General features: G+C 37.5%; 1 protein-coding gene across 2 annotated transcripts in view; it reads left to right on the forward strand.

Annotated features, from left to right (window-relative positions):
• The window catches only part of LOC139938013 (sialate:O-sulfotransferase 2-like), a 67,726-nt gene that overhangs the window by 16,050 nt on the left and 25,395 nt on the right, over positions 1 to 26,281 (forward strand). For both annotated transcript variants that reach the window (XM_071933363.1, XM_071933362.1), the window contains exons 3-4: positions 11,062 to 11,182; positions 14,449 to 14,648. In XM_071933363.1, coding sequence (XP_071789464.1) covers positions 11,062 to 11,182; positions 14,449 to 14,648 — 321 coding nt within the window. The remainder of the gene's footprint in view (positions 1 to 11,061; positions 11,183 to 14,448; positions 14,649 to 26,281) is intronic.

Raw genomic sequence — 26,281 nt, forward strand, 5'->3', positions numbered from 1 at the left:
TCTTCATCCCTCTATATCTATGACATTTGCAATTACCGTAGCATCTGTTTGTGTAGTACATTACCATTAATAACTTTAATCTTCACTGCAAGAGCTTTGAGAAAGAGACATGAGTATCAATGATTGCAGATGGCTCATTATTATTGATACTTTATCTTGATTCATGGAGTGTATATATAGTAAACAATTACTCGTCCATAAATAGTTCGCAATCCTTGCTTATAAAAGTTGATTATAAAGAAGCAAAACAACGGTATTGTTTCAACATTACAAATGTTTTAATGACATGCATCGGAGATAAAGAGTATAATGTGATGTTACTCTTCACTGATATGTATTGGACAATGTAAACTGCTCACAAAAAGTAAGGAAACTTTTTTCAATCCTGTGTATTTGTAATTATTTAATACTCTCTTTGTATATGGTATATATCAATGCAAAGCTGAACTGTTCCTCTTTAAAATGATACCACATTTGCAATGATTACATGTTGCTGAACTTGGCTACACGAATAACAATGAGGCAAAGTCACAAACCAAATGTGCCAAAATTACCGTTGTCTGTACTGGTTGGTCAATAGGTAATGCTCAATAATCAAACCGACCAAGCTTTTCAGAACCATAAATGGTTTACATAAAGATTTGCACCAGTGAGCTCATCAGACACAATTAACCCTCATCTCTTGAAAAACACCTTGTTTGACGGGTATTTGCAAGACGATATTCTGCAGCCGATTGCAGTCCCATACTTGCAGACTCTTGGACCAAATGCCATCTTTCAAGATGACAACGCTCGCCCCATCGAGCCCGACTGTTGACTGACTACCTGAAAAATGTTGGGGTGCACCGGATGGATTGGCCCGCTAACAGTCCAGACCTGAATCCCATGGAACATCTGTGGGACCAGCTTGGCCTTGCTGTCCGCGCCAGAACCACCAACATATCAACTGTGGCTGACCTAACCAGGTTCCTTAATGAAGAATGGAACGCCATTCCTCATCATCAGCGCATCACAAGACTTGTGTGCAGCATGAGAAGAAGGTGCCAGACTGTCATCAACGCCTTCGGATCATCCACTCAGTACTGACCTTCTTGTATCAATAAAGTGTATTACGATCAGTAAGTTGTCTTGCTCCATTCCAAACATCTTGTCTCAATAAAGTGGATTAAGATCAGTAAGTTGTCTTGCTTGTTTGAATTGCAGTGTCAATTTGATTGTTCACACAGTAACACAAAAATATTGCTAATTTTGGCACATTTGATTTGTGACCTTGTCTCATTCTCATTAACGTGGTCAAGTCCAGCAACATTGTAATCATTGCAAATGTGGTATTATTTTAAAGAGGAACAGTTCAGCGTTGTAATGATATGTACCATATACAAAGAGAGTATTAAATAATAACAAATATACTGGATTGAAAAAAGTTTCCTTTCTTTTTGTGAGCAGTTTATATACCCGTCTTTCCAGAGTTCTGTGAAGAAAACAAATCAACAGACAAATCACTTAAATGGGATTCGAACCCACGGCCTTGAGCAGATGTCTTACCAAGTAGTGAGCCATATGCTCTAGCAATGCAAATGTTGTGGTTTCAAATCTAATCCGAGTGATTTGCCTGTCAATTTTGTCCTCTGAACTCGTGAGAGTATACAGTGCTAATTGCTGCAAGGGTAAAATTGCTAAATTACGTACGTCGTACCCTTATATCAAACATGCGCCGTTGTGACAGTCAAACCAACGTGAACGGTCACCTTATATCTCCAGCGAAAAACCATGTCTTTATTTAAAAGTGCCACTCACACGACAGCAATTTAACAGTGGTCCATTTATTCAGCATGGTTGTAAAATGTGGCAACTGACAAGATTTTACTCGAGAGATTGAACAGTAAGGTATTTTTTGTAAAGATGTATACTATATGTTAAAAATTTAGCAAGGGACCTTTGCTAGATGGCTCTCGTGTGAAAGACGGCTATATGAGATCTACCTGTGGACATAATTTTAGCCAGCATCACCCTTTTCTCACCTCATCTCATCTTTCTATAAGTCTTCTGGAAACAGGAAGAGTAAATCCTCAAATTAGTCAGATACCCCCGGGCCAGTTTCATCAAGGATCTCAAGACTTGCAACCCTAGGGTCGGAATAAATGAAGACTTGGATTAATGTCTCAGCATCGTCTTCAACAACTTCAGTCAATCCAAGAAGAAAGTTAAGATGTTAATGAGATGAATTCGAACTTTAAAGACATCGTATCTGTTTACTGAGTGATACAAACAAATCTGTATCACATTGAAACCACAACAAGGTTTTTTAAATCTGGATTTTGCAACATTGGTAAACATGTTTTTCCACGCCCTGACAGTTAATTTAGGAATTGCATAAAAACAACAACAACAACAACAACAAGCCTGCAACGAAAAGCAATCATCGCCCATGTGTTGCACGTATTGGGCCTCCCCCACGTGCTTTATTTGCTTTTCCATCAAACAGCAGACAAACGGGCTGTTTGCTGGATTTTTATAATAAAGCAGCCATCTGCTTTTCCGTTTTTCACTGTTGGCCTAAATCCTTTCAGCATAGGTGTGAAACTGTGTTTTGTAGCAAGCAGCAGATCATTTCACCAGAAAGGCAGAGGTTTTCCTTCTTCGTGGTGGTGTGACAGTTTCTAGCAGTCTCTGTCCCCACCATGCCCACCTGCGGTGGTAATTGTACAGCCAGCCCAGCCTTCGTCCGGTCCTCTTCAAATCATTCCAGAAAATTACTCCTCGATCGATTTCCTTGGTAGAATTAAATCTCCGGAGATGAGCTGCTTAAAATTATACAGCACTGCGTTATAAATTGGCGTTATCTTTAATCCCGCGCCGCAAACATGATCATTGTAAATGCATGAAACATACATAACTTCAGCAGCAAATTCATTGAGGGACCAATGAATATATTGATGACCTTTGACCTGATAGAGTCTCAAGTTGAGTATGATTCAAGCGACTTCGGCTGCGGCTAACAAGCCGTTGGCTGCAGCGATAATGATGAAGAATAGGCGTTTTCGGCGTTTCAGCCATAGCCAAAATATAAGAAGGAATCAATTCGGGCACGGCCTTTATGAGCACCTTTGGCCGGATGGGGTCTAACAATGATGAGCACCTTTGACCGGATGGAGTCTGTGTCCTTCAGAGGTTATCAGATAGGCACAGATAGTTTCAGAGAATAATAGAGAAAGAAAGCTACAATAGTGCGGAAACTTTAACACCAAAGGTTTATTTGCTCGTACAGGGAAGATCTCGTTGTAGTTAATGTTAATGGGTTTTTTTGTGTATATGAATTGACTTTGGACCTGTAAGAGCTACATAATGTTTACATGTTGTGCTATTTTTAGTTGCTATTCTTTGTTGCTTAACCAAATTCTGAACAGTGTCCTTGTGTATTACACACAGCAAATTTCCGAAGCCGATTTAATATTTGTGATTCACAAAAACAAATGCCTCTTAGATAACTGAGCGGGATTTTCTATGGAATTTACTCTGTTGTTTTTGGAATAGACGGTTTAAATGACCTCAAAAATTGTTTTGGAGGGTTTCAAAAGATGTTTGCAAATTTTATGTGAAATTCCTATGCATGGTTGGGAATTCATGAATATAAAACAAAATAGAAATAAAACAAAAATACAAATAAACAGATAAACATTGAAGGTTAAATCAAGTTATTGTTGCGTCTCAGTTCTAGCTTTGTTGACAGACGCCGAGTGAACAATAGCAATAAACCAAAAGCAAATCGAGGAGAACGTTGAGAGAAATTACATATTTCATATTTGTTTATTTGAAATAATTTAAGCAGCTATTTTTAGCCCTGAATCTTTACCTTCAGAACACATGTCAAGCAGGGTTAATAATAGTTGTTTGTTTCTACCGAAACCAAATTAACATAAAACTCTCTTTTCACAGACGTTTAAAGAAAGCCTACGTTTTTCCATCAGGATGTTTAATGAAAATAGCTGAACACAAAGGAAGCTAAACGCCTTTCCGTTTTCATTTTGATCTCGTGTGTAACTGGCCGGCTGTTTGTTTTATTAAACTTTAATGTTCCTTTCTACCGAGTCTGGTCTCCATCATTATCTCATCTTTAATGTATTTTTTAATATTATGTGGAACCCTAAAATGATCAGCTGAGCTTCATGGGGTTACACTCTTTAAAAAGCTGATACAAATGAATGCATAAAACACACTAATGTCTCGTTCAATCGCAAGGCACTTAAATTATTCAGACATCAAAAATCTGTTCCATTAACCTTTCAGTAGTAATTCACCCTAGGGTTTTGAGTTGAGAAAAACCAGTCGCAACCTTAGAATTAATCAGATCCCATCTTCACAGACTTCCACATGAGTTGGCAATTTCGGTTAGAGACTAAAAATGGCTGCCTTTGAGATACAACTTCCCGCGTATTTTTTTTACCAGAACCATTTGGACAGCTTTCATTTTGTCTGATTGTTTCCGAGTTCTTTCCTAGCATGATGGGAGGCAACCCAGTGGCGCGTCAAATTCCTGAAAAATAATTTCTGTGTAATTATCGTCTGTTGAACAGACACAAGGCCTCGGCTCGTGTGGTAGCAGGGCGAGTTGTCTAGTCAAGCGTTGTATCAGTGCATATCGCTCAACCATGCCAAAGTAATGTTACTATAGAGCGTGCATCGTGTCGTCCACAAGGGCTCATTATCGGGTCTTAATTAATCCCTGCTTTATCTTGATGGGATGGGGATACAAACCTAAACCATTAATCATATCCGAATAGGAGGAATCGTCAGGGCTTTTTATTCAAATGTCTGGCTGATGATACGTAATTCACATTTTGCAAGTTTATTTTACTTGACGTGTTTATGTATGATCGCCTCCGTTTTCAGGTTTATAGCTCCACAGATGTTTCATTTCAGGATTGGGCAGACAATGTTTTAAAAAGAGAGCGATAAATTCACATAAACAACCTGCAGTAGAGGTTTCTAAGAATGATTAGTTTCAACATATAAACACTAATAATTATTGCTATGTGAGGGTTTTGTTACTCACTGATAGTGAATTTTGTTTACATTGAAATTGGGCTAATTGAAAAGGAAACAGTGTTTTAAATTGGGCTATATTTTTGAAAAAGGAAATGGTTGATATTTACCTTGTATAAGTGGATCAAGCTAATAGGTTAATGGATATTTTGTTTGGATCATTACCTAGAAACCAAAATAATAAATTGGTTCCTGGCGGGAAAGCAATATCGCCAGTGCTTTGATTTGAAACGAAAATAGTGCGAAACTTTTGGCGACTTAAAGCCATTATACACTTTCGATAAACAGTGTCCAAGTCCCACACTTTGTGTATCACAACGTATACATAAAATAACAAACCTGTGAAAATTTAGGCTCAATCGGTCATCGGAGTCGGGAGAAAATAACGGGAAAAACCCACTCTTGTTTCCGCGCGTTTCGCCGTGCCATGACATGACTGTGTTCAAATAAATCCGTAATTCTCGCTAACGAGAATTGATATTGTTTTAATGTTTTCTCAAAAAGTAAAGTATTTCATGGAACAATATTTCAAGAGAAGTCTTTCATCATAAACCCTGTAAATTATTTGTAAATCTGTAAACTTGTTTTTTCTGTACCGAAGTGTATAATGGCTTTGGGAAATAGTGTGAAATTAGGCAATTTAAAAAGGGAAATTTAGAAGTTTAAAGGAATTACTCATTGAAGTTTGGCTATTTGCAAACACAAGTGTAGGTGTCAGCTTATTTGCATAATAAGCCGGATAGCAGGAGACCTGTCCATCAATGTACCACATGTAATTTGGCAGGTAGTTCCTAACCCATTCGCAGGGAAATATAAATTAACATGCTGGTAATTGTTGGCAAGTTTAGCAATGCTGCCGCGCTCATTCATTTAAATTTTGTCCTCTTCTTGGCATCACGAGTTCTCCTCCTCCAAGTGGCGGTATTTTTTTAATGGACATTTTCAAAAACCGATTATTTAATTGGATTGAGAGTCATATCCAAATTATTTTCACTATCTCTGAACCCTCGAGGTGGTAAAATGCGTAATTTATTTAGTAATGTTACTTCAGTACTGAAATATGTTCAGAGGAATGGAGGCCTACGGTTAAAGAAGGCACGGCTGAATATACGCCAAGCAGATGTAACATTATAGCTGAAGTCATTTTAAGCCATTGACCAATTCTTCACTAGTAACCTTTATTGGTGGTTTGCACGCATCCAGTCTGTATAGTGAATGCAAAAGACTATAATAGATTCGAAAAATTAATAACTTGGTGATATTGGGACATATATAACACTTTGCCAATCTCTACTCAAACAAGCAGTAGATAGGTTGGAATAGCCAGGCCAGTTAAGTGTTCAGTGTAAACGCTGCTAAACGAGTTGCGATAACCTTAAATGATACATTAGGTGGCAATCCAGAGCGATTCCCACTTTATTGCCTGATCTCTCAAAACCCATCATCAGAACCATTTGCATTTCATACGAGTCGACTCCACTCAACTGTTCCCATTACGTGTGTCCCAACCAGCGGTTGAGCTTTTCGTACTCCGACATTACGGTGTGCGTGTTGTAACTACCGCAGCTCAACAGGGCCCGATATCATGGCTCTGCTTACCGCCGGAATGTCGCTTACCTGCAAGCGGCGAATTTCTGCACATAGCCTTGTAAGCGTAGAATGCGTAGTAACGTTACGCACGGGCAGAAGCCAAACTTGCCGTAATCACATAATACACTGTACACTGCTTCCGTAAGCGTCATGAAATTGGGCCCTGGGCCAAATTGCATGGCTCTGCTTACCGCCGAATTCTGCGCTTTACGATCAAGTCTCCGTTTTTTTTCTGCAAGCGCCGAATTTCTACGTTGGCTGTGTAAGCGTAGAATGCCATGTAACGTGGAGTAGGCATGCACATAAGCCAAAATTCCCGCTAACCCGTATTCTCCTCTTCCGTAAAGCGCCGATTCTGTCCTATAACAGTAAGCAGTGCCATGAAATGTGGCCTTGCCGGTGATTAAAGTCCGTAACAGATTGATAACCGCAATTTCCGCGGAGTGTTCTTGACGGCAATTTCATTTCCAATGATTAATTGAATTGACCTGGTAAAAATATATACTGATTTGTCGCTTAATTATTTCAGAGGAACGTTTCCCTCCGGTAAACAGTTATATAATTGTTTATCAAATCGGTTACAATAAAATTAAAATGAGATGCGAAAAGACTCTCTATAGGTAGCTGACGAACACGTTTTGCAGATATTTTTGTAAGTCGAATAATATTGACGTTCCAACGGGCGCATATTTCCGCCGTGAAACACACGTCAAGATGTAGAGATAGCATGGTAATGTATCGTGAACATAGGCCCTTTCCGAAACAACGGCTTCGGCTCAAGATTCGGCTCAGGCTAGCTTGGCCCCGCGGTTGTTTTGACATTATTACCCGTGCCTTGCGTACGCGTTCATGGCTTCAGACGAGAGAATGGAGCCTGAAGCCGAACCAAAAGCCAAAGCCGTGGTTTCGAAAAGAACCATAGCTGCCGTACACCGGAAGCGATTGCATCAGAGACTTGGGAACTTTTCAAATTTTGCAAAGGGCATCGCGATACGACTTTATATTTAAAGGGCCTACCTTTATTACACTTTAAAGGGAAATTAAAATCTATTTCAACTGGAGATTTTCATTTTCTTGACCTATTCTGTTCTAGGGAAATATTAATGTGTTTTACAGATAAAGTGATTGTTTTACCACAGCTGACTGCCCTTCCCTGTACGTTTTATGATTATATCTCAAAAGTTAGACAAGAAGCTCATACGTACAAACTGATAATCTTATAGTTTCCTTTAACTTCCTGGACACTTCTTCGTTCTCGCAGATGTCAGTTGCAATCATAATCCTTAAGCCAGTCGCACATGAGGTAGGCTTATAATCTAATTAATCAAAGAGTTGAAATCGTCTGGGTTGATTTATTAAGAGACATTGTGGAACCATATTAATTAATACCGAGACACACTGTTGATTTAATTCAGTGACGTCAATAGGTCAGTAAAGAGGTAAATGTTATTTTATTTGTTGTTTCTGATTGAACTATATGCAAATCAGTGTTATACTGCAATGCCAACTGAGCAACCTTTGCTAAAACTTACTTCCTACAAACACAAAAGATGCTTGACGTTCTACGATCAGGTTTCCCAGTCTAAAAGGTTCAATACATAATCACACACAAAATGATGTCAACAAGAATATTCTTGAAAACTAGTTTTGATTGAATTGCTCTTGTCTTTGACAAACCATAGAGAAAGTGGACAGGGTTTCAAGTTTCTTGTAGATTGCTTAATTGAATACCCTTCCTCCCTCTTCCAACCACCCTTGATATTGTCCTTTGTGTTTCCATAATAATGGTCAAACCAGCCCCTTCCTTCAACCCCCCCCCCTTTGTCTGTCCCTATATTCATTGTTTACCCCTTGCTTTGTGTCTGTGCTTTCTGACTCCCTCTCTCTCTAGTCATGTCATTCCACCTCACTGCTTAAAAAATTACAATTACGATAAAGACAAAGACTCCGCTATAAGCTCAAAACGTCAGGCCATCCTATATTTTTGCATTTATACCATAGGTTACTTTGGTTGGTAAGCAGTTTGCAACAACTCATTCTTATTCCCTGATTTTTAAGTATGTCAACATAGAAATACGTGTAGGCCCTAAACATTTCTTGACACTTTCATTTTGCTGTTCATTGATCCGTAAATCTTGAACCAGTCTTGAAACCATTCAAGTTGAAAGCTGTGTATGAGTACATTGAACTGTGACGGTCCCTCTACAGTGGTTGCATTCATAGTACTTTATGATCTCATAATGGATAGTTGAAGACGACGCAAATGCCATCCATCAAACTCAGCATCGTAATGGAACTATCTTAACAGAATCAGACAATAGTCTACCATTGATATATTATGACCCATGATGATTTTATGAATATTACCAAAAAGAAAATGGCCGCAGTGTGCCTGTATCTAGGCGGGGCCTCCTTCGATGAAGCTAAAAGTTTGATTTATGTCATAATCATCTTGTTTTTAAAACAAATTATGAAGCTGGAAATGGGCGTAGACAAATAACCAACAACAACAGCAACAAAAACAACCGTATCACTTTATTTAGGGCCACCATGTTCTATGATGTTCAGTGACGGATAAACATTGTTCACCCAGGTCGGTTGTGTTTATGCCGAATTGTACTTTATTTCTCTTGAAGTTCCACCGAAATTGTTCATATGATTATTAGTAAACGACCATGATATCTTCATAACATTTTAGTGGACACTTTAGACATTGCATAGATATAGTGTTACGACCATGTGCACTTCCGTTTTGCTAATGAAAACATGTATGCAAATTATTTACAATTATGGTCGCAAAGCTGTCCATTCAAAGTTCTCAAGTACTGACGAAGTACATTCAATGGGTCTCACCATCTGTTATTACCAATACTCTTATTGGTCAAGGACCATATGGTCTCTACATATGTGTTTACAAACTCTCTTCTCTGTGAAGTGTGTACAGGCACTGAACCCGTTTGGTACTTGTCAATATACCAGTCTTCTCACTTGCTTGGTGTATCCCAACATATTCATCAAAAGAACCTGGTAAATATTGACTCAATAGGTCCTCAAAGTTGCAAGGAAAAAAACGAAAGAAGTAAAAAAACAAACATATGTGTGCTTTCAAACGCGTCACAAAAGATATCAGCTGAAGTATTTTGTTACTTGAGTGAGAAATTACCTCTTTCTAAAACACTACTTCAGAGGGAGCTGTTTCTCACAATGTTTAAATTGTTAACAGCTCCTCTTTGCTCGTTACCAAGTAAGTTTGTATGCTAACAATTATTTTGAGTAACTGCAAATAGTGTCCACTGCCTTTAACACAAGCGTCGGGTATTCCAATTGCAACACTACACTTTAAGTACACCGATAATCAACGAATCCGACAGGAGTGCTAGGAAAATATCGGGAAAGTAAGTAGAAGTTGTCACCTTTTGAGATATGCTGGATGTTGCCGAGGGCTGTATTGAGCGACGGATGGTGTTGGCTATATACAACTACAACTGTCATGTCCACGTGTATACACCCATCGTTTATACCTCAGCCATGCTATCTACGGGAACAATGTATGCCATGATCATTATGGATAAATTAATGGTTGTCGAAAAAAACAAATATTACCGTGTACATTTCTAATGCAGAGAAATGACACTTCATTTCCAATTGATAGGTTCGGGATAAAGTGTCTTGAAGGAATGCGAAGGTGACTTTCAGTATTACAAAAAAAGTTTGCAACGTTCTTAACGTTAATTGGCATAGAATGTTATATATTTTGTTTTATCTATAAAAAAAATTGTTGTGGATAAATATAATAAAATGAGAATCCCTAACTTTGATAACAAATAAGAGACATGTATAAAATAGATATCGTAACACCAAGTTTGATGGATTTGTAATAATATTCACGATTTCATTATATTGTATTCAACTGAATATCACTCGTGAGGTATACATTACGTCATGAAATGTCTATTTCCACCATGTGTGTGTTATTGCATACCATCTATCGCTGTGGTCTTAATGAATTGGCCGTAGGCCCTATACAAAATATTTGTGTATGTACATGTGTATGTACGAAGGATGGGGTAAACATCTCAGTTGTTTTTTTTGAAGGTTTTTTTTGATGGGTTATCTGAAACAAATTATTAGCTGCAGTATAATCAATGGCTTCTTATGGATGAATATACCGCGCACATATTCATCACTCAGTGAAGCTAGATTTGCTGTAACATACAGTAATTATCTTTAATCATAATCATTTCTTTGAAAAATTGCGGCGTTGTGGAACCAACTATATACAATATCCTATAACATACAGGTATTACATGTTCCTGGACTGGAAAACTTACAAACCAAACTGTAAAATATCAGTGTTTTGTTTCATCGGGTTCTGTTATTTGGTTTCATGTTATTTTAGGTTCTTAATTCTCTTTGTTTTCTTGACAGTATTATATTTAGGTTGCTACCGTGATGAGACAGAGAGAACGTTGAGGGCGCTTCGGGAAGGATTCTTAACCGACCTAAGGCGCATGACAGTTGCTTTGTGTGTTCGACACTGCAGTAAAAGGTGCGTTTGCTTATAATCAGAATATTCCTTCCCCATTATGCTGCTATACGAAATGACTATACTGACGACATACCTTACGGTGCACTGTGTATTCCCTACATTGATTAATTAACTAGGGACTGTGTGACACTTGGTGGCAGCAGACTTACAAGGTAACATGTTCTCTTATGCGCATGCTCAGAAAATCATGTACGTAAAACAGTTAAACAAATCTGCTGCCACCTATCGTTTCAAAGTCTCCCATTGGTAAGCCGCCATCTTATGGCTAGTTATTTAAGTTGGTAGAGCGCCTGCATGTCACAGTTGCAAATTCAAACCCCTTTATCGTCAATCTGTCTTTGTTCACCCCAAAATTAAACGGACCCATGTACGTTACGTTTTGTTTACTGCATTGCTGAAGTGCTACACTAGGTCTTGTATTTCCGACAGTTGTGGAGAGACACAATTGTTTCCCATTCGTCAAAATGGTTTACTTTGACGTCATCAAAACTTAATGGTTAACTTACCCAGTCATTTTCTTTTGTTATTAAGGTATTATTACATATTTAGTGCAAATTCATTTCGTTTCAACCAAAAGTAGCAACATATTGCTTGACTATATAATAGGCTATACGAACATCACCATCTTGCCATTAAATTAAGCCGTAATTGTACTATTGTAGTGATATATTAATCTTCGTATTGTACGATCCGAATTGAACGAGAAACACCAATCCATTTCTAAATCAACGTCTTTGGCAATAAGCGTCATGTAGATGACCACGGTCAAACGTTACTGCAACGCACTTTCAGACACAGTCTCATTATAATAAATATAATATAACATCTCATCTGTTTGTTTATTGCTAAAATTAACTTCATTTTCAAGGATTGGATTTCAAAGAGAAGTCTCTGGTAACCATAGTTACGTGAGCCCATATTTATTGCATTGGATGAATGGTGGGCATATATGATGACGTCACTGTGACCTTCGTGATAGAGCCAGGTCGCATTTCACCGTTCAGAACGAGACACCATATAATGCATGAGAATCCAAAACGCATTGCATCCACTGTGGTCAACGACTTGTTTACGTGAATTATTGAAATCCCGTGAGATCTCACGAACAGCTTACCTGGCTGTCCATGTGAATAACTCAGTGAAACCCTATATTCCCGCGTACAATGCATATAATTAATGGCTTTACAACCCATAAATACAGTCAGGTTTGTGCGACTGTAATTTATATAATTATTATCATCCACATATCTTCCTGAGTATTAGGGTTGACAAGGTGTTTTTTGTTCGTATAGGCCGAGATATTCCTGCCAGAAAGATAAATCCACAAAGAGACATTGAGTTCCTTATACGGTACTAGACGATATTCAACCCTCAGGCGATCTGAGATGTTTTTATCTTCAGATGTATCTCATTACAATATCTATAATAGAGACGACTAGATCAGTATCCCTTAGTATCATCAATAATGTCGATTTATTTCAGATTTCAGCTAAAATCCACGTTGAAAACACCCAATTGCATTAGTTTGTTACCTCGCTTTATTTAATAACAAAAATTTGTAGCTTCACGGTCTGTGATCTGTTCATGGTTGCCAATTGTGGAAATTATTGAACAGTTTAGATTATCAATCAATGGAGGTATTTATACATTATTATTCAGAGAATATAATTAAGAGAGTGTTTCCACTACTCTCACTATACGTGTTTAAAAAACACAAAATGGACTAACATTTACATTAAAACGTCCATGTTAGTCCACTGTTTTGTTTTGTCTGGGCATGCTATAGTGCTTGTTTAGCACAAGCTTCGGCTTTTCTGGTTATTCCCACATTTCCAATTACCCCCTTACTATTCTTTGTTATGGTTATTTTGTCTGTCGGTTGGATTGGAATTAAATTTTTTGAACATGAAATGAAAAGACTGGAATTGTTGCTAAACAATGGATGTCTCCTTACTGTTGACGAATCTAATGCCAGGATATTCTAATCAAAGATTTGTCTTGCCTAGTACAAATAAAATGTTTAGTCTTCGAGAAATACAAAACAATACAATACAATGGGTTTTTATATCGCGCCATTTCATTTAGACCACAGCGCTTTAAACGAACAATAGCAATGCAGATACAACAAATGAACAATAAAGCAATAAACAGACACTAAGGAAAAAGATGTTTCTTAAGTGCTTTCTTGAAAATAGGCCGTGAAATTGAGGTGCGTATTGTGATGGGAAGATGGTTCCACAGTCCTGGAGCGGCTAAGGAAAATGATTTATATGCAGCGGATTGAAGAGATTTGCTGCTCGGTTTATTTTCAGCAAGACGGGAAATTTCCAGAAAGATTCTGCTACGGTAGAAAAGTCAGGCGATTAACCATTAATTTGTTGATAGATGACAATTTGCATCGGGGAAAAAGAATATTAATATTTTGGTTTTACCGATGCGTGTTAGTACTATATACTCAGTACTACGTTTTGCTTGCATATAGGTTAGGTTACCAACTAAACAATAAACAAATGTGCATTGATTGAGACTGGTTCCCTTATTCGCAATTTTGTTTTTAGCATGAAGCTATAAAAAGGAGTTATTATAGTGTATGTTTCAGTTTTGATGGGTGCGTGCGGGTTGTGTATTTAATTTGTTTACTTTTGTCTCAAAACCACTCCTACAATTTTCACTTAATTTGAAAGATCTTTTCTTGTTTACTACAAATACTCTGTATTTATAGTATGTTTCAACATGTTTATTGTCATTTGTCATTATCATTTTGTTTATTTCTTTTAAATTGTTGTTTGTGTTTTAGTTGAACACAGATATTGACAGAATATGTAGACTGCCAACATTAGGGATATTTAGCACACTAGATCTGGGGTCCACAGGTTCAAATCCCACTCTGGTCAAATTGTTTTTTTTCTTTTCTCAATTTACTGAAATTTACTGTGGTTTATTACTTGGTGTTCAATAACTGTTGAAGTATTTAACATTTTAAATTGTAACAAACACAGGTAAAATGCATTGTACATTGTTACAATAATGCTCATCTCTTAAGACGAAAATTATTTTTATGACATTGTTTTACTCATATCTCAAAAACAACATCGCTACAACAAGTTATATTTTCAGTGTAGCTTTCTAACCTACATTCTTAAAACTGTGTAATTTTAATGTCAATCTATAGACGTTGCAAAAAGTACCCAGACCCTTTAAGCCTATCGAAATTGTGTCTGAAAATCCTTCAATCTTGTTTTTATTTATTTCTTACTCTCTTAAAGGGGAAGTTACTATGCTGGTTTGGAGTTCCATAGCGAATGTTACTGCGGTAAACGTATCTACCATAACCAACCAGTAAGAGACAACTTATGTAATGCAACATGTGCAGGCAACACAACATCAACGTGTGGGGGCGCACCATACTTATCAATGTATCAAATACTAGTAGAAAACGGACATCATGCTACTGGTGGGCAGCAAGGTGAGTGGAAACCACTGATAAAGACCGTCATAGACCGTCATTGATACCGTTCCCTTTAATAATCGCATAATAGATCATAAAAAGAAAGAGCCCATAAAACAGGCTGTGTGAATAGGGAAAATGCACACCTGAAATACAAGGCTGTGGTAATTGATTGATTATGTGATTGGTTGATATATTGACTAATATTGATTGGCATATTTATTGAATTGTGATTAATTGATTGTTGATTAATTGATATTATAAAGCATGTTTGTCACAGTTTTAACACGCAACCCTGTAAAATCAGCTAAAGCAACGTCTTATAACAATATCAGATCTATAAGTAAGGAAGCATGCACCGTTATTCTTTTCGATCTCGTTAATTTCGGATAAACGTAGAATGATCTTTTGTTGAGATACCTCATTTCACTGCTTGACAGTCAATGGCGGTGAACTGTATGACAACGTGTAAGGTTTCGAGCCTCGACAGTTACCTGTTGGGGCATAGAGTAACATGCAGCTCTAATGCTTCACATGTAGCTCTAATGCTTTAGCTTTTACCACATGAACACCTTAGCATCAAAGTACTGGAAAGCTTTTATGCTATAATCGGCGATTCGATGTTGACTTTGTCGAACGTTGAATATTTGTATAATGGGAGGGGCTATTTGCTGACTAAACATCAAATGCATTATAGATATTTGTCATGTTGATGTCCAATGGTGGATTCAGTTGGATTCAACTGGGATTTACATTATTGAAAATGCGGTGGTCTGTTTGACCTGTGGAATCTTGGTTCTCCAATTTATTGCACGTATGTATTTTCAATTTGATCTTGTGATGTTTTTTTTAAGAATTGAACTTGGATTTTGCGACATTGTCGACCCATTTCTGGATAATTTGGATGAGGATTCCAGATCATCTGACCCCAAAATGGGTCAGGTTCGCGGGACCCGGTTTAACCCGGAAGTGTTTAGAGCGTATCATTGCTCCAATGATGTTCTCGATGGCAATAATATTCTTTGTAATGATCCGCTTTTTGCCAAGAGATGTACGATGATTCTCCATTGTAATCCAAAAAGGTGTTGTGGTATTATTAACCAAATACTTCATGGAAAAACTGTTTCAGATAGAGTTATTGTTTTACGGAGAGGGTAAAATGCTCATGGGTCATATAGGTGAATGTATAGGTTGGAAGTCCGTCCTGGCTTGTGGTAGCGTGTGTCTGTGAATAAGAAACTACTTCGGCGTTACGTGTTGGTCATGAGTGGGATGAGGGGATGTGCAGAACCATTGACACAAATATTGTATAAAAAAGGGAGCATCTATTAGTAAGTTGCTGGTTCGTTGCGAGTAACTACGACTTCCATTGGTTTAGAATTGAACAATGTTTAAAAGTTCAACAATAGTTGCTACCGATTTCAACTGTGAGAAATGCATATAAATAATTGTCATTATCGATTTGAGGAGCAAACCAAATGAAAAGCCTGAAGTATAATGTTCTTTTACTTTTTTATGTATGATTAGGGCAAACTCTGAATTTATAAACAGGCTATTATTTTAACATCAGAACGCCTTAAACGGGGAAAATCAACCAAACTTAATTAGGGCGAGCAGTAGTGAAATGCGTCAGCGGATCTAGTTTGATATCTGCTTGGGTGCAATACGCGAAGTGGATAGCAGGCGAATGAAAAGAAGACTGCATTCTAGAGCTATTTCTCTATAAACTCGATTTCAGAACACCAAGCTTGACCTGTCACTACATTAAACTCAATTTAAAGATTGGGTGTGAGGCAGACCTAAGCTGGGAAAGTGATAATCAGGTTTTAGTGAAGAGGACGGTCAAAAGTTGCGGCAGGCGACAGTTGACGGTTTGGGTAGAAACTCGATGTATTTCTTTGTCACCTATACACTCCCCTGCATTGAGGCAAGTCGATGTTTCTGTCACGATGTGGGATTCTGTTCCCGGTGACCTGATTATCGGAAGGTGTTTCTGCCGATATCGCTTTGCATCTGCTTAAAGCGATGGTAACATAGAACTATCATTGGTATTTGGAAGAGAGCTTTGAAAATCAGCCATAAATATATTGGCATTAAAAACCCTGCTTCTTGCGAATTGACCCAACCCACTCGGCATTTAATTCAGTTAATCTTTAACAGATCCCCAAAAGGGTTATTCAAATGCTCGCATATAGTAAAAACATTGACAAATTGACAACATTATGGGATTTGAGGCACTGCATGGTGAGGTTTTAATATGTTTATTTGTTTGCGGTACACATGTGTATGTGTCTACTTGCCAGGTAGAGCTTGTTCTTTAGAATACTGTCTTGCTATAGGTCTATACTCTACTAACCGCGGAGTACATTAAAATCAGGCATGAGTGCAAGATAATCATCATATCACAACCAAAGTTTCGTGACGTCAGAAAAGAGATGAGGTAGAGAGATGAATGTAGATCCTTAATGCCTGGGCACTAAATCTACCCAACCCTAGAATTCACAGATCCGTATCTGACCATCACACGACGAGTTTGCCACGGGTGATATGAAGCGTAGACACGGCGTCGCTTTGAGAAAGATCCTTTCACATTCCGGTTCTTAAAATCCCCTCAGGACCCTCGCTCAGGATAAACTACATCAATCTCACTCGAATAACTAAAGATACAAGTCTGTTGTTTAGTTACTTTCCTTCGATCTTATTCTTAGATTGGTTCTTATTCTCTGAACATCAATCAATTAGTGTTTTACTGAAGTTAACATGCGCACGGTAGTCTAGACACCAGACACTGAACAACAAGTAGGGAATTAGCACAGTACTATTTACATTACCAGAATAAGATTACAATGAAAAGTACCATTTTACATATGCTTGGGATTGTTTCTTTCTAAATTGAGCTCACCAGATATGTGTTTAGCAATATTCTATGAAAGCGCCTGATGTACGGAGCCGTGATATCGTGTGGATGTAACATGAATAATGTCATTGGGTTACGTACACTGTTTAGTATTCATAACACAACCATCAGATCTTAAATATTTTGCATCGTAAAAGTATCGGTGCCAAAGTCTTGTCGGAGCCTCACTTATTACTCATGTATTGAATCTGCTTCAAAAAACTTATGGAAAAGTTGCTTAAGTTTTGGGGTCGACGCGACACGTACAATTATACTTCTAAATTAGTTAGAAGTATAATTATTGCTTAGAAATGTATCTGCTGAAACTGCGGAAGTATCAAACAACGCATCATGATTATTTTTAACATGCACTTGAAGTCACTGTCAGAGCCATGCAATACATTAAGCACGAGGTACACGTTCAATTACTTTTGACTAGATTCCCGCGTCATTTTTGATGGACATTCATGAAGAAACCCCCAAATATAATTCTCTATTTCTCTCATGTAGACTATGCTATTGATTAGCACAGAACCACATCATATGGACGCAGGTGTACAAACAAACTGTATATATTGAATCGAATGAGCTAATATTGTATTTACCCTTAGGGGAAAACCGGAAGAACATATGTCGGCTAAGAAACATCAAGCGGCCATTTTGAAAAATTCGGTCATAAATTATTTTCAAAGTTTTTCAAAGGCACGCGTAGACAGTTTTCGAAGTCTGGCTGGCTCGTTGAGCTTTCTTCTCCAATGACAAATGTGCAAAATAGACATTAACAACTCAAATAATAATTTGTCATTTCACATAACCAGATAAGAACATTAAATTTATAGGGGCTGGTAACCATGTGGTTGAATGTGCTCTTATCGGATACCTTTATATGGGGACCCAGGACAAAACAAAAAGGGAAACCAAAAGGAATAAATCTGCGGAAGTCTAAAGGGTGTTCCACAAGGATATTTGTGCACAAAGTCTATGGGAAACTGTTTAAGTGCATGAACAAATGAAAGTACAGAAGAATACTCCACAAAGGTAACATTGTTTACGCTGTGATTACGACATTGACGGATGACATAGCACCCTAACAACTTGGATTACCGTACTTCATCAGTCACTGCACTATTTGGACAAATCTTACTCATGCCACATCCAACTGAAGTAATTACTGGCGAATAGGGCCATGCAAAATATACACACATCTTCTAGCTTAGGGAACTTTTTAAATTCTACATCAAATAAAATCATATCTTTCGACAGACAATATGTTGTATTTAGTCTCTTGACACTAAACGCAATAATTCTAACGTATTGTATACAGTTAAAGGGGCACGTGTGATGATTGTCAATGGCGAGCTGAAATTGATATTGTTAAAGACAAGTTTTCTCACTTGGTGTATCCCAGCATAATGCATTAAATAACAAATCTGTAAAAGTTCGGCTAAATTGGTCATTGAACTTGCAAGATAATAATGAAAGAAAAATACCTTTGTTCGTTACTATGTGCTTGTAGACGCATAATAAAATGCTTCATCAGCTGAAGTATTTTAATATTTGAGTGAGAAATTGCCTCTTTCTCAAAAACTTCTTTACTTCAGAGGGAGCCGTTTCTCACAATGTTTTATACTATCAACAGCTCGCCATTGCTTGTTAAGTACGTTTTTACGCTTACAATTATTTTGAGTAATAACCAATAGTGTCAAACACCTTTTTAAATCATCGCTTTTGAATGTTGTAGAATTCTCTCCGAGGATCCTCCACTATTTAGGTCTAGCAGTTTGTTGTTAGCGACGATGGGGGATTTAAGCCATTCTTAACGGTACTCTCTGGGCGCCGAGTTGCTTCAGGGTAAAAAAATATTCCTTTCGAGTCTGGCGATACAGAAACCCCCTTAGAGCAGGGAAAACTAGATGTGTGCGTGTGTAGTTAAAGGATTTGAGTTAATGTAATATCAGTTTATCACATGCAATATACGTAAGGTGCCGCATTTATTTTTATTTTTTATAGATTCTTCATACCCGTATGTCGTAAGCCCTTTTCACACGACAGTAATTTAGCAGGGGACCCTTGATTAATTCCATTTATATTGATGGAAGTTTTACACATTGCACTTCTTGTGAAAGGACAACAATGTCTCGACTCAGGTCCCTGGTGAAATCTCAAATGTGCTGTCTTTTATGGACAGTATAAACCTTGTTGTCCTTTCACACGGTTTGCAACCATGCTAAGATTAAACAAGGAAACCCTTGCTAAATTGCTGTCGTGTGAAAAGGGTTAAGCATACATGGATTTCATTGACCTATATTTTGATCAAACATTAATAAGGGTTGAACAGTTTGATACTTACAAGCTTATTAGACAGTGGGCACAACGGTAAACCACTTTTGAGAAAAACAAAATAATTATATTCAGGATTTTAGTTACATTTATCTGTTAGCAATTAACCAATGGTTTGTTTTCAATGACTACGAAGCTGTTAGTAAGTTATCTGTAAGCAAATTCAGGGCAGGGGGCACTTAGCAGAGTGGCTTCTTTTGTCTGGCGGATAATTCTCGCAATAATTCCACTTGTGTACGTCAGGGAACACGACCAAGATGGTGAACACGTATACGATTTGTGCAACCAGCTGCTAGATGAAACATAAGATGACAAATTGAGGATGGTGTTATCTTTTCTTGGTTTGTACAACCTGCTAAAACAGAAACTGATATAGGTCAGTGAATTAAACACCCTTTCAGAACAAACACTCGATGTTAGGAAAAGAGAGCTAGCACGCGTTATTGGATAACGTTACATTGCAGTGTGTAGGATCTGATATCCCCTTGGGTCCTAGACGTATTGTGTGTAGTCATAAGAAGCTAAGAAGTAAAGAAGAAAGGAAGTGAAGTACCAAGTTGTTGACTTTTGATGCTGTAGGCTTTGTTAAAGTCCTTTTGTGTACGTTTGTGTTTTCAGTTTGATGATCTTTGAACAAACAATCACTGTCGAGTTTGTTTTTACTTCGACACTTTGGCGAATTATAGAGTGAATATTTTAAGCATCACTTCACCAATAATAAAAATAAGACTGTTTGTGTTCCTTCATTGTGGTATATCTGAGCGTAAGCTGAAACGTCTTGTAAGACATCAATCTTTATATGGTGAAGTATCATTTTATGACCACTTATCTTTCGTAAGACCGTAATCTTTGAATTCATACTTTTGAATTAATGTATAAAATATATTTCCTAAATCTTTTTATAGATGCCAATCTCAGCAAGCGTTTAAAGGACTTGGGTGCTTTTTCAAAATGTCAATAGATTTACATTAAACTTACAGGGTTTGAAGATAATGATAGTGGAAAGCTTCCCGTCAAATGTTACTTACTGAGGTGCTGTAGTTTTTGAGAAATGAGTAAAACAATGTCATGAAAATACGTTTGTACATGCTTAAAATAATTTTTGATTTTTGAATTGGTGGGTATACAAGTTAGAACCAATCCAAGGCTAGAAGGGGAATGAATCTGATTTCAGGTTTGTATAATAAGAAGAAACAAAGTTCAAGATCGCCGGTCTGCAAATCAGGTTGCTGTTGAGGGATCAAAAATGGTTCTGTGGTTGCATGCCCTGCCTTTCACTGACACCCGGTTCGAATCCTAGACCGGAGCCTTTCGTGGAAAGATTGGATTTTCAGTCCCTTACACATGACTCGTGCTATCATTGTTAGTAACGTGCAAAAGTTGGTAATTGTTTTCATCGTCTTCTACACTCAAGGTGTCGTTGTGAGTACGTAGTTTCTAAAAAGGTCTTTGACTGTTCCCAACTCCAATCCACGCCATGACATCTTCATAGGTGATAACCTCAAGCTAACAAACTTCTCTGGAGACAATTTCACGAGATCCCAATATTGATTTCTTTCTCACCAATAAAGTCTGGTGTTTCGTGTGAAATATGAGGCAGTTTGTTACCATGACGTAGTTTTGACGCAGTGTTTTTGCAAAGCTCTTTGGCACACAAGTGTAGTATTGATCGAGGAAGTGCAAGGAATAATATAGTAAGGCAATCTAGTCAGAGACGTATCAATCAAGTCTGTATGCGAAGGAAATAGAGTTCAGTGTCGGAGTCTGGGACGGCAGAAAGTACATTTCGTGAAGTTAAATTTAAGGGACAAAGACCTTAAACTCCGAAGGTCAGCTTTGTTTGTTGTCCAGATTAGAGGCACGGGCATCCTATTTGGCTGAGTTTAGTTGAGTGGTAACAGAGAAGGTGGCTTCTGAAAATATTTCTTCAACGACTGATTTCTCTAAATGTTCGTATTTTTTTATAGAAATGTTTATACACCACTCTGCTTGGTTTTTTTTTCTATAAATATCGATACAAAATGCGATTAATTTGATCTTGCGATGCAGGATAAATTAAACCGGAATAATCGCATTCACGAGTACACGTTTCAAAGAAGTTCTTCAGGGTTTTAAGAAGTTTTTTTTATAACCATCCGGTTTGAAAATACTCTTCTTGCAAACTGCAGTGGTATTCAATACTTTAAGACTGCCATGCGAAGTCAGTGAGGGATAAGGTTTCATCAATAACGGACATGTCTCTAATCTTTTAAGACTTTGTGTATTTCCTCAAGGAGCAGCTTGGAGATGTGGTTTCAAGGTCTTGGGTGTTTTCAACTCCTCAGCTCTGCCGGACACTTAAATAAATTCATTGGACTTCCAACTCCTTAGGCCTGTTGTCTTATGAGGGAAGACATTGGTTGGATTTCTGCATCTTCTTATTTTGATTTCGTTAGGTTTTTCCCCGCCATATGAGTTTAGTTTGTGGAACCTGTGGGCTTTTCCTATGTCCAGCACGTCCATCTGATATTAAAGAAGATTTTTAAACCTCCTTTTTCAATCTTTATACGCATTCTAAGTTTATCGTCTATTGTTGTCAGTCTTTTTGTCTTGTGGCCACCTTTACTTCACCTTTTATTTTGTTTACGAAACTTGCCTGTGTTGTCACTCTGCATCATCCTAGTAAAGCTATATATAGCTGAATAAGGATTCCACCATTGAAGATTGAAGATTCATTTTGTGATCTTTGTCCTAGATCCACCATGGAGATTGGATATTAAAATAGATTTTTGAATCTTCTTGTTTTTAATCTTTAGGTTTTAACCGGCTTCATTTTGTAGAACCTTTGGGTTTTCCCTTCTTGATAAATCCAGCAGGCCCATCTGATATTAAAATAGAGCCATCTCATATAACTGCATCATTTATTTATTTATTTATTTATTTCTTGTTTATCCTGGGAAATCCATTCAGTAAGAAAAACTCACTGATCTCCCATGGATCCCAGCTAATAACAAACTACAGAAGTGAACTTAAGATAAAAATATTACAAATTTACACAGAAAAACATTGCACATACATTTAAAAAAGCACTAGATCCAAGCATGCACATACATTTTGAAACTAAAAATAAAAAACGATTTTAAATAGGACGAAGAAATTTAAAGGGGGAAAAATACACATCCATTAAAAACACACAACCAAATACAAAAAACAAACAAACAGATGAACCTCAATGGAGTAATGACAAAAGCCAGTAAAATTGGGATTAAGAAAGTCAGTAAGAATGGGATAAACTGAGCTGTTTGAGTTGAGTTAAAAATTGATTGAGTTCTTTTGGCTGTAGAGATTTCAGATTATGCGGCAAGTTGTTCCAAGCCTGGGCACCCCTAAAATTAAACGTTCTTCTCCCACTTTCTGTTCTAGGGGGCAGGAGGGTCACATTACCAACAGTGCTATTCCTAGTTTGGTGACGGTGTAATTCACTGACTGGAACAAAAACACTGCTAAGATAACTTGGAACAGTGCCTGATAAACACTTAAAAACCATGGTATTTATATGAACGGCTCTTCTTTCTTCAAGAGTTTTCCAGCCTAGTTCATTACGAACAACTGAAGCTGATGTTCTAGATGGGACCTTAAGGGAATTCAAGTGGTTTTGATTTAAGTTTTCAGCTTTAATGAGCACAGTGTAATTCCATACAGCTCATAAGAGCGTTATTAAACAGACGGAACTCGCCAGAGATTTACCGAATGGCGAGTTAACCAATGGTTAACTCGTCCTTTCATAACTACGTTATACCTGACTGTGAAAACCACGTCACACCATATGAATGAAGATGATATCCACATGGGATTAAATTCAATAGGTGTTCACGCCTTCCATTAGGTGCGAACGAGCGTGCCACTTCGCGAACTCACACGTCCGCTGCCAGCGAAAAAAAAATGAAAAGACATCTGATATGTACTGTATTATTGGATGTCCCAAACGTGTAGTGGCTTATAAACTGACTAATTGCGTCTGTCTGTTGCTGTGTGGGGTCTGGTTACCAGATTTCGCAAGGTTTAGTTCGTTGCAGGTGCACCGGTGATAGGTAAATGGCATCAGCATGTGCACTTGATTTATTCGACACGTGTGATGAATGAAACATTTCCGTTATGAACTTTAAAAGATTAAGTTCACTGTAGTCATTAAAGCCATTATACACTTTCGGTACAGAAAAAAAAAGTTAACATGTTTACAAATAATTTACAGGGTTTACAGAAGGTAATGGTGAAAGACTTTCCTTGAAATACTGTTCCATGAAATGCTTTACTTTTTGAGAAAACATTAAAACAATGTCAATTCTCGATAGCGAGAATTACGGATTTATTTTAAACACGTCATGACACGGCGAAACGCGCGGAAACAAGAGTGGGTTTTCCCGTTATTTTCTCCCGACTTTGATGACCGATTGAGCCTAATTTTTCACAGGTTTGTTATTTGATATATTAGTTGTGATACACGAAGAGTGGGACTTGGACAATACTGATTACCGAAAGTGTATAATGGCTTTAACAGACGAGTTCAATTTCATTTCAAAGTCAGTTGAAGCGTTGGTTTGTGGCACATTTATCAAACTGTTTCTCAATTTTGTGATTAGTTTACACTCTCCCGAACATTTCGGCAAAAACCATACATTTAACCATACAATTCAATTACTTCGAGGCATGTCAATATTTAAAGCATTAATCAACTAAACTTAAGAGTCGTTCTTATAACATGCGGAACCGGTTCCCAGTTCTAAAACGACCTGGAAAACGTGCATTTACTATTTATTTTTCAGTAGGTGACCGTGCATAACATAGGAGCACCTGCTTTTTTTTTTATTAAACACATTTTATTGTTGGGTTACTTTTTTATTATGTGTTTTGCATCACTTTGTTTAACTACCAAGATAATATGCTGGTATTATTAAAAGCCCCATCTACAATGGAATTACTGACGCTAATAATCCCTCAATGAGTTGCTCTCGTTGACCGTAATGAATAGCTGGTCTGCAAAGACAATATACTACGGTATCACAAAGTCAACTCGAGTAAGTTTTCTCATGTTTTTGGAATGACGTATTCAATGGTGATATGGATGAGTGCTGCTTAGTATTGTGTTCATGTCCATGAATGGTTTACAAGGATAATGAGTATGTTAATGCAGATGATAGTATGTGGTGGTGAATAAATTAAGCTGTATAGCTTCAAAGCAAGAATAAGAGCTAATCAAACTTTGGCATGTCTCTTTTCTGGGCACACAGTTTCTTACAATAAAGCACTCATTAGCAGAAGTCATCGCCATTCGTCATTCTTCTGATGAGAGCCTTTTTGGTACGAAACAGTCTGTCCAGAATAGGGATATGCCAAAGTTTGATCAGCTATTATTCTGAATTTATTTGAGCTCTACAGAAATGTATCCGGCACTGTGAATTGTGATAAAAGACGATTTAATTCGATAAAATTATGTTTGTATATACACACAGCTATATGAAATGAGTAGGGTATAGATGTCCTTATAGCTTTGGATCAAAACCGGACCTTCTTCAGATAGGCAGAAGTGCAGACAAAAATAGAATGGTTTGCAGTAACACCATGTGTTGAAACCATCGGTTCTTTGCAAAACTACCCCAACTCAATAGAGATGGTCATTACCGTGTTACCGCAAACCTTTCCATATCGTATTTCCACCATGCAAAGTTTCAAATCCCACTCACAGACAAAATGCAATCTCATTAAAAAGAAAACAAAAACAGAACAAAAACAGGGGCTATGGGTAAGGGAAGGCATCCAGAAAAAGCGGGAAACTTATAGCCAATCAAAGTTACTAATTTATATACAATTGGTGGTTGGGAACCAATAGAAGTAAAGTGGTGAGGATAAAAGATGGTCAATATGAAAGGGTGGATTGCCGGACCATAATGCATTGTAGGTATTGTATATGATTATAATAATGTATGTATTATAGTAATGTGTATTTGATGATTTTGCTATCTACTTATGAATAAATTATGATATAGAATGTGTCTATGAGGTTTTGAGAGTATGCGACGCCGATATATTGCGCCAAATCGATAGCATACGTCGCACACTATTGAAAAAGACACTTAATTCTACGGCGGTGTGTCATTTTAAAGGAGGTATCCATGTGTTTAGCATAATACGGTCATGGTTCATACCAATGATGCCGACATAAGAAGGGATCCTGTGCTGGTTTACTTTGAAGGAAGAAACAAGTAGGAATCAACCAAGCTTCATGCCATTTCGCCGGTTTTGCAAAAAGGTATTGGTTTTAACTGGATGTCGGACGCGAGGTTGAAAGACGGTAAATGTTTCTTTTACCATGTTAGTAGTTTTACATAAAAAACCGGCCAGGCACTAATTGACACTCAACCATCTCCATCGGTCAGTA

This window comes from Asterias amurensis, chromosome 6, assembly GCF_032118995.1.
Source record: "Asterias amurensis chromosome 6, ASM3211899v1".
Classification (NCBI taxonomy): Eukaryota; Metazoa; Echinodermata; class Asteroidea; order Forcipulatida; family Asteriidae; genus Asterias; species Asterias amurensis.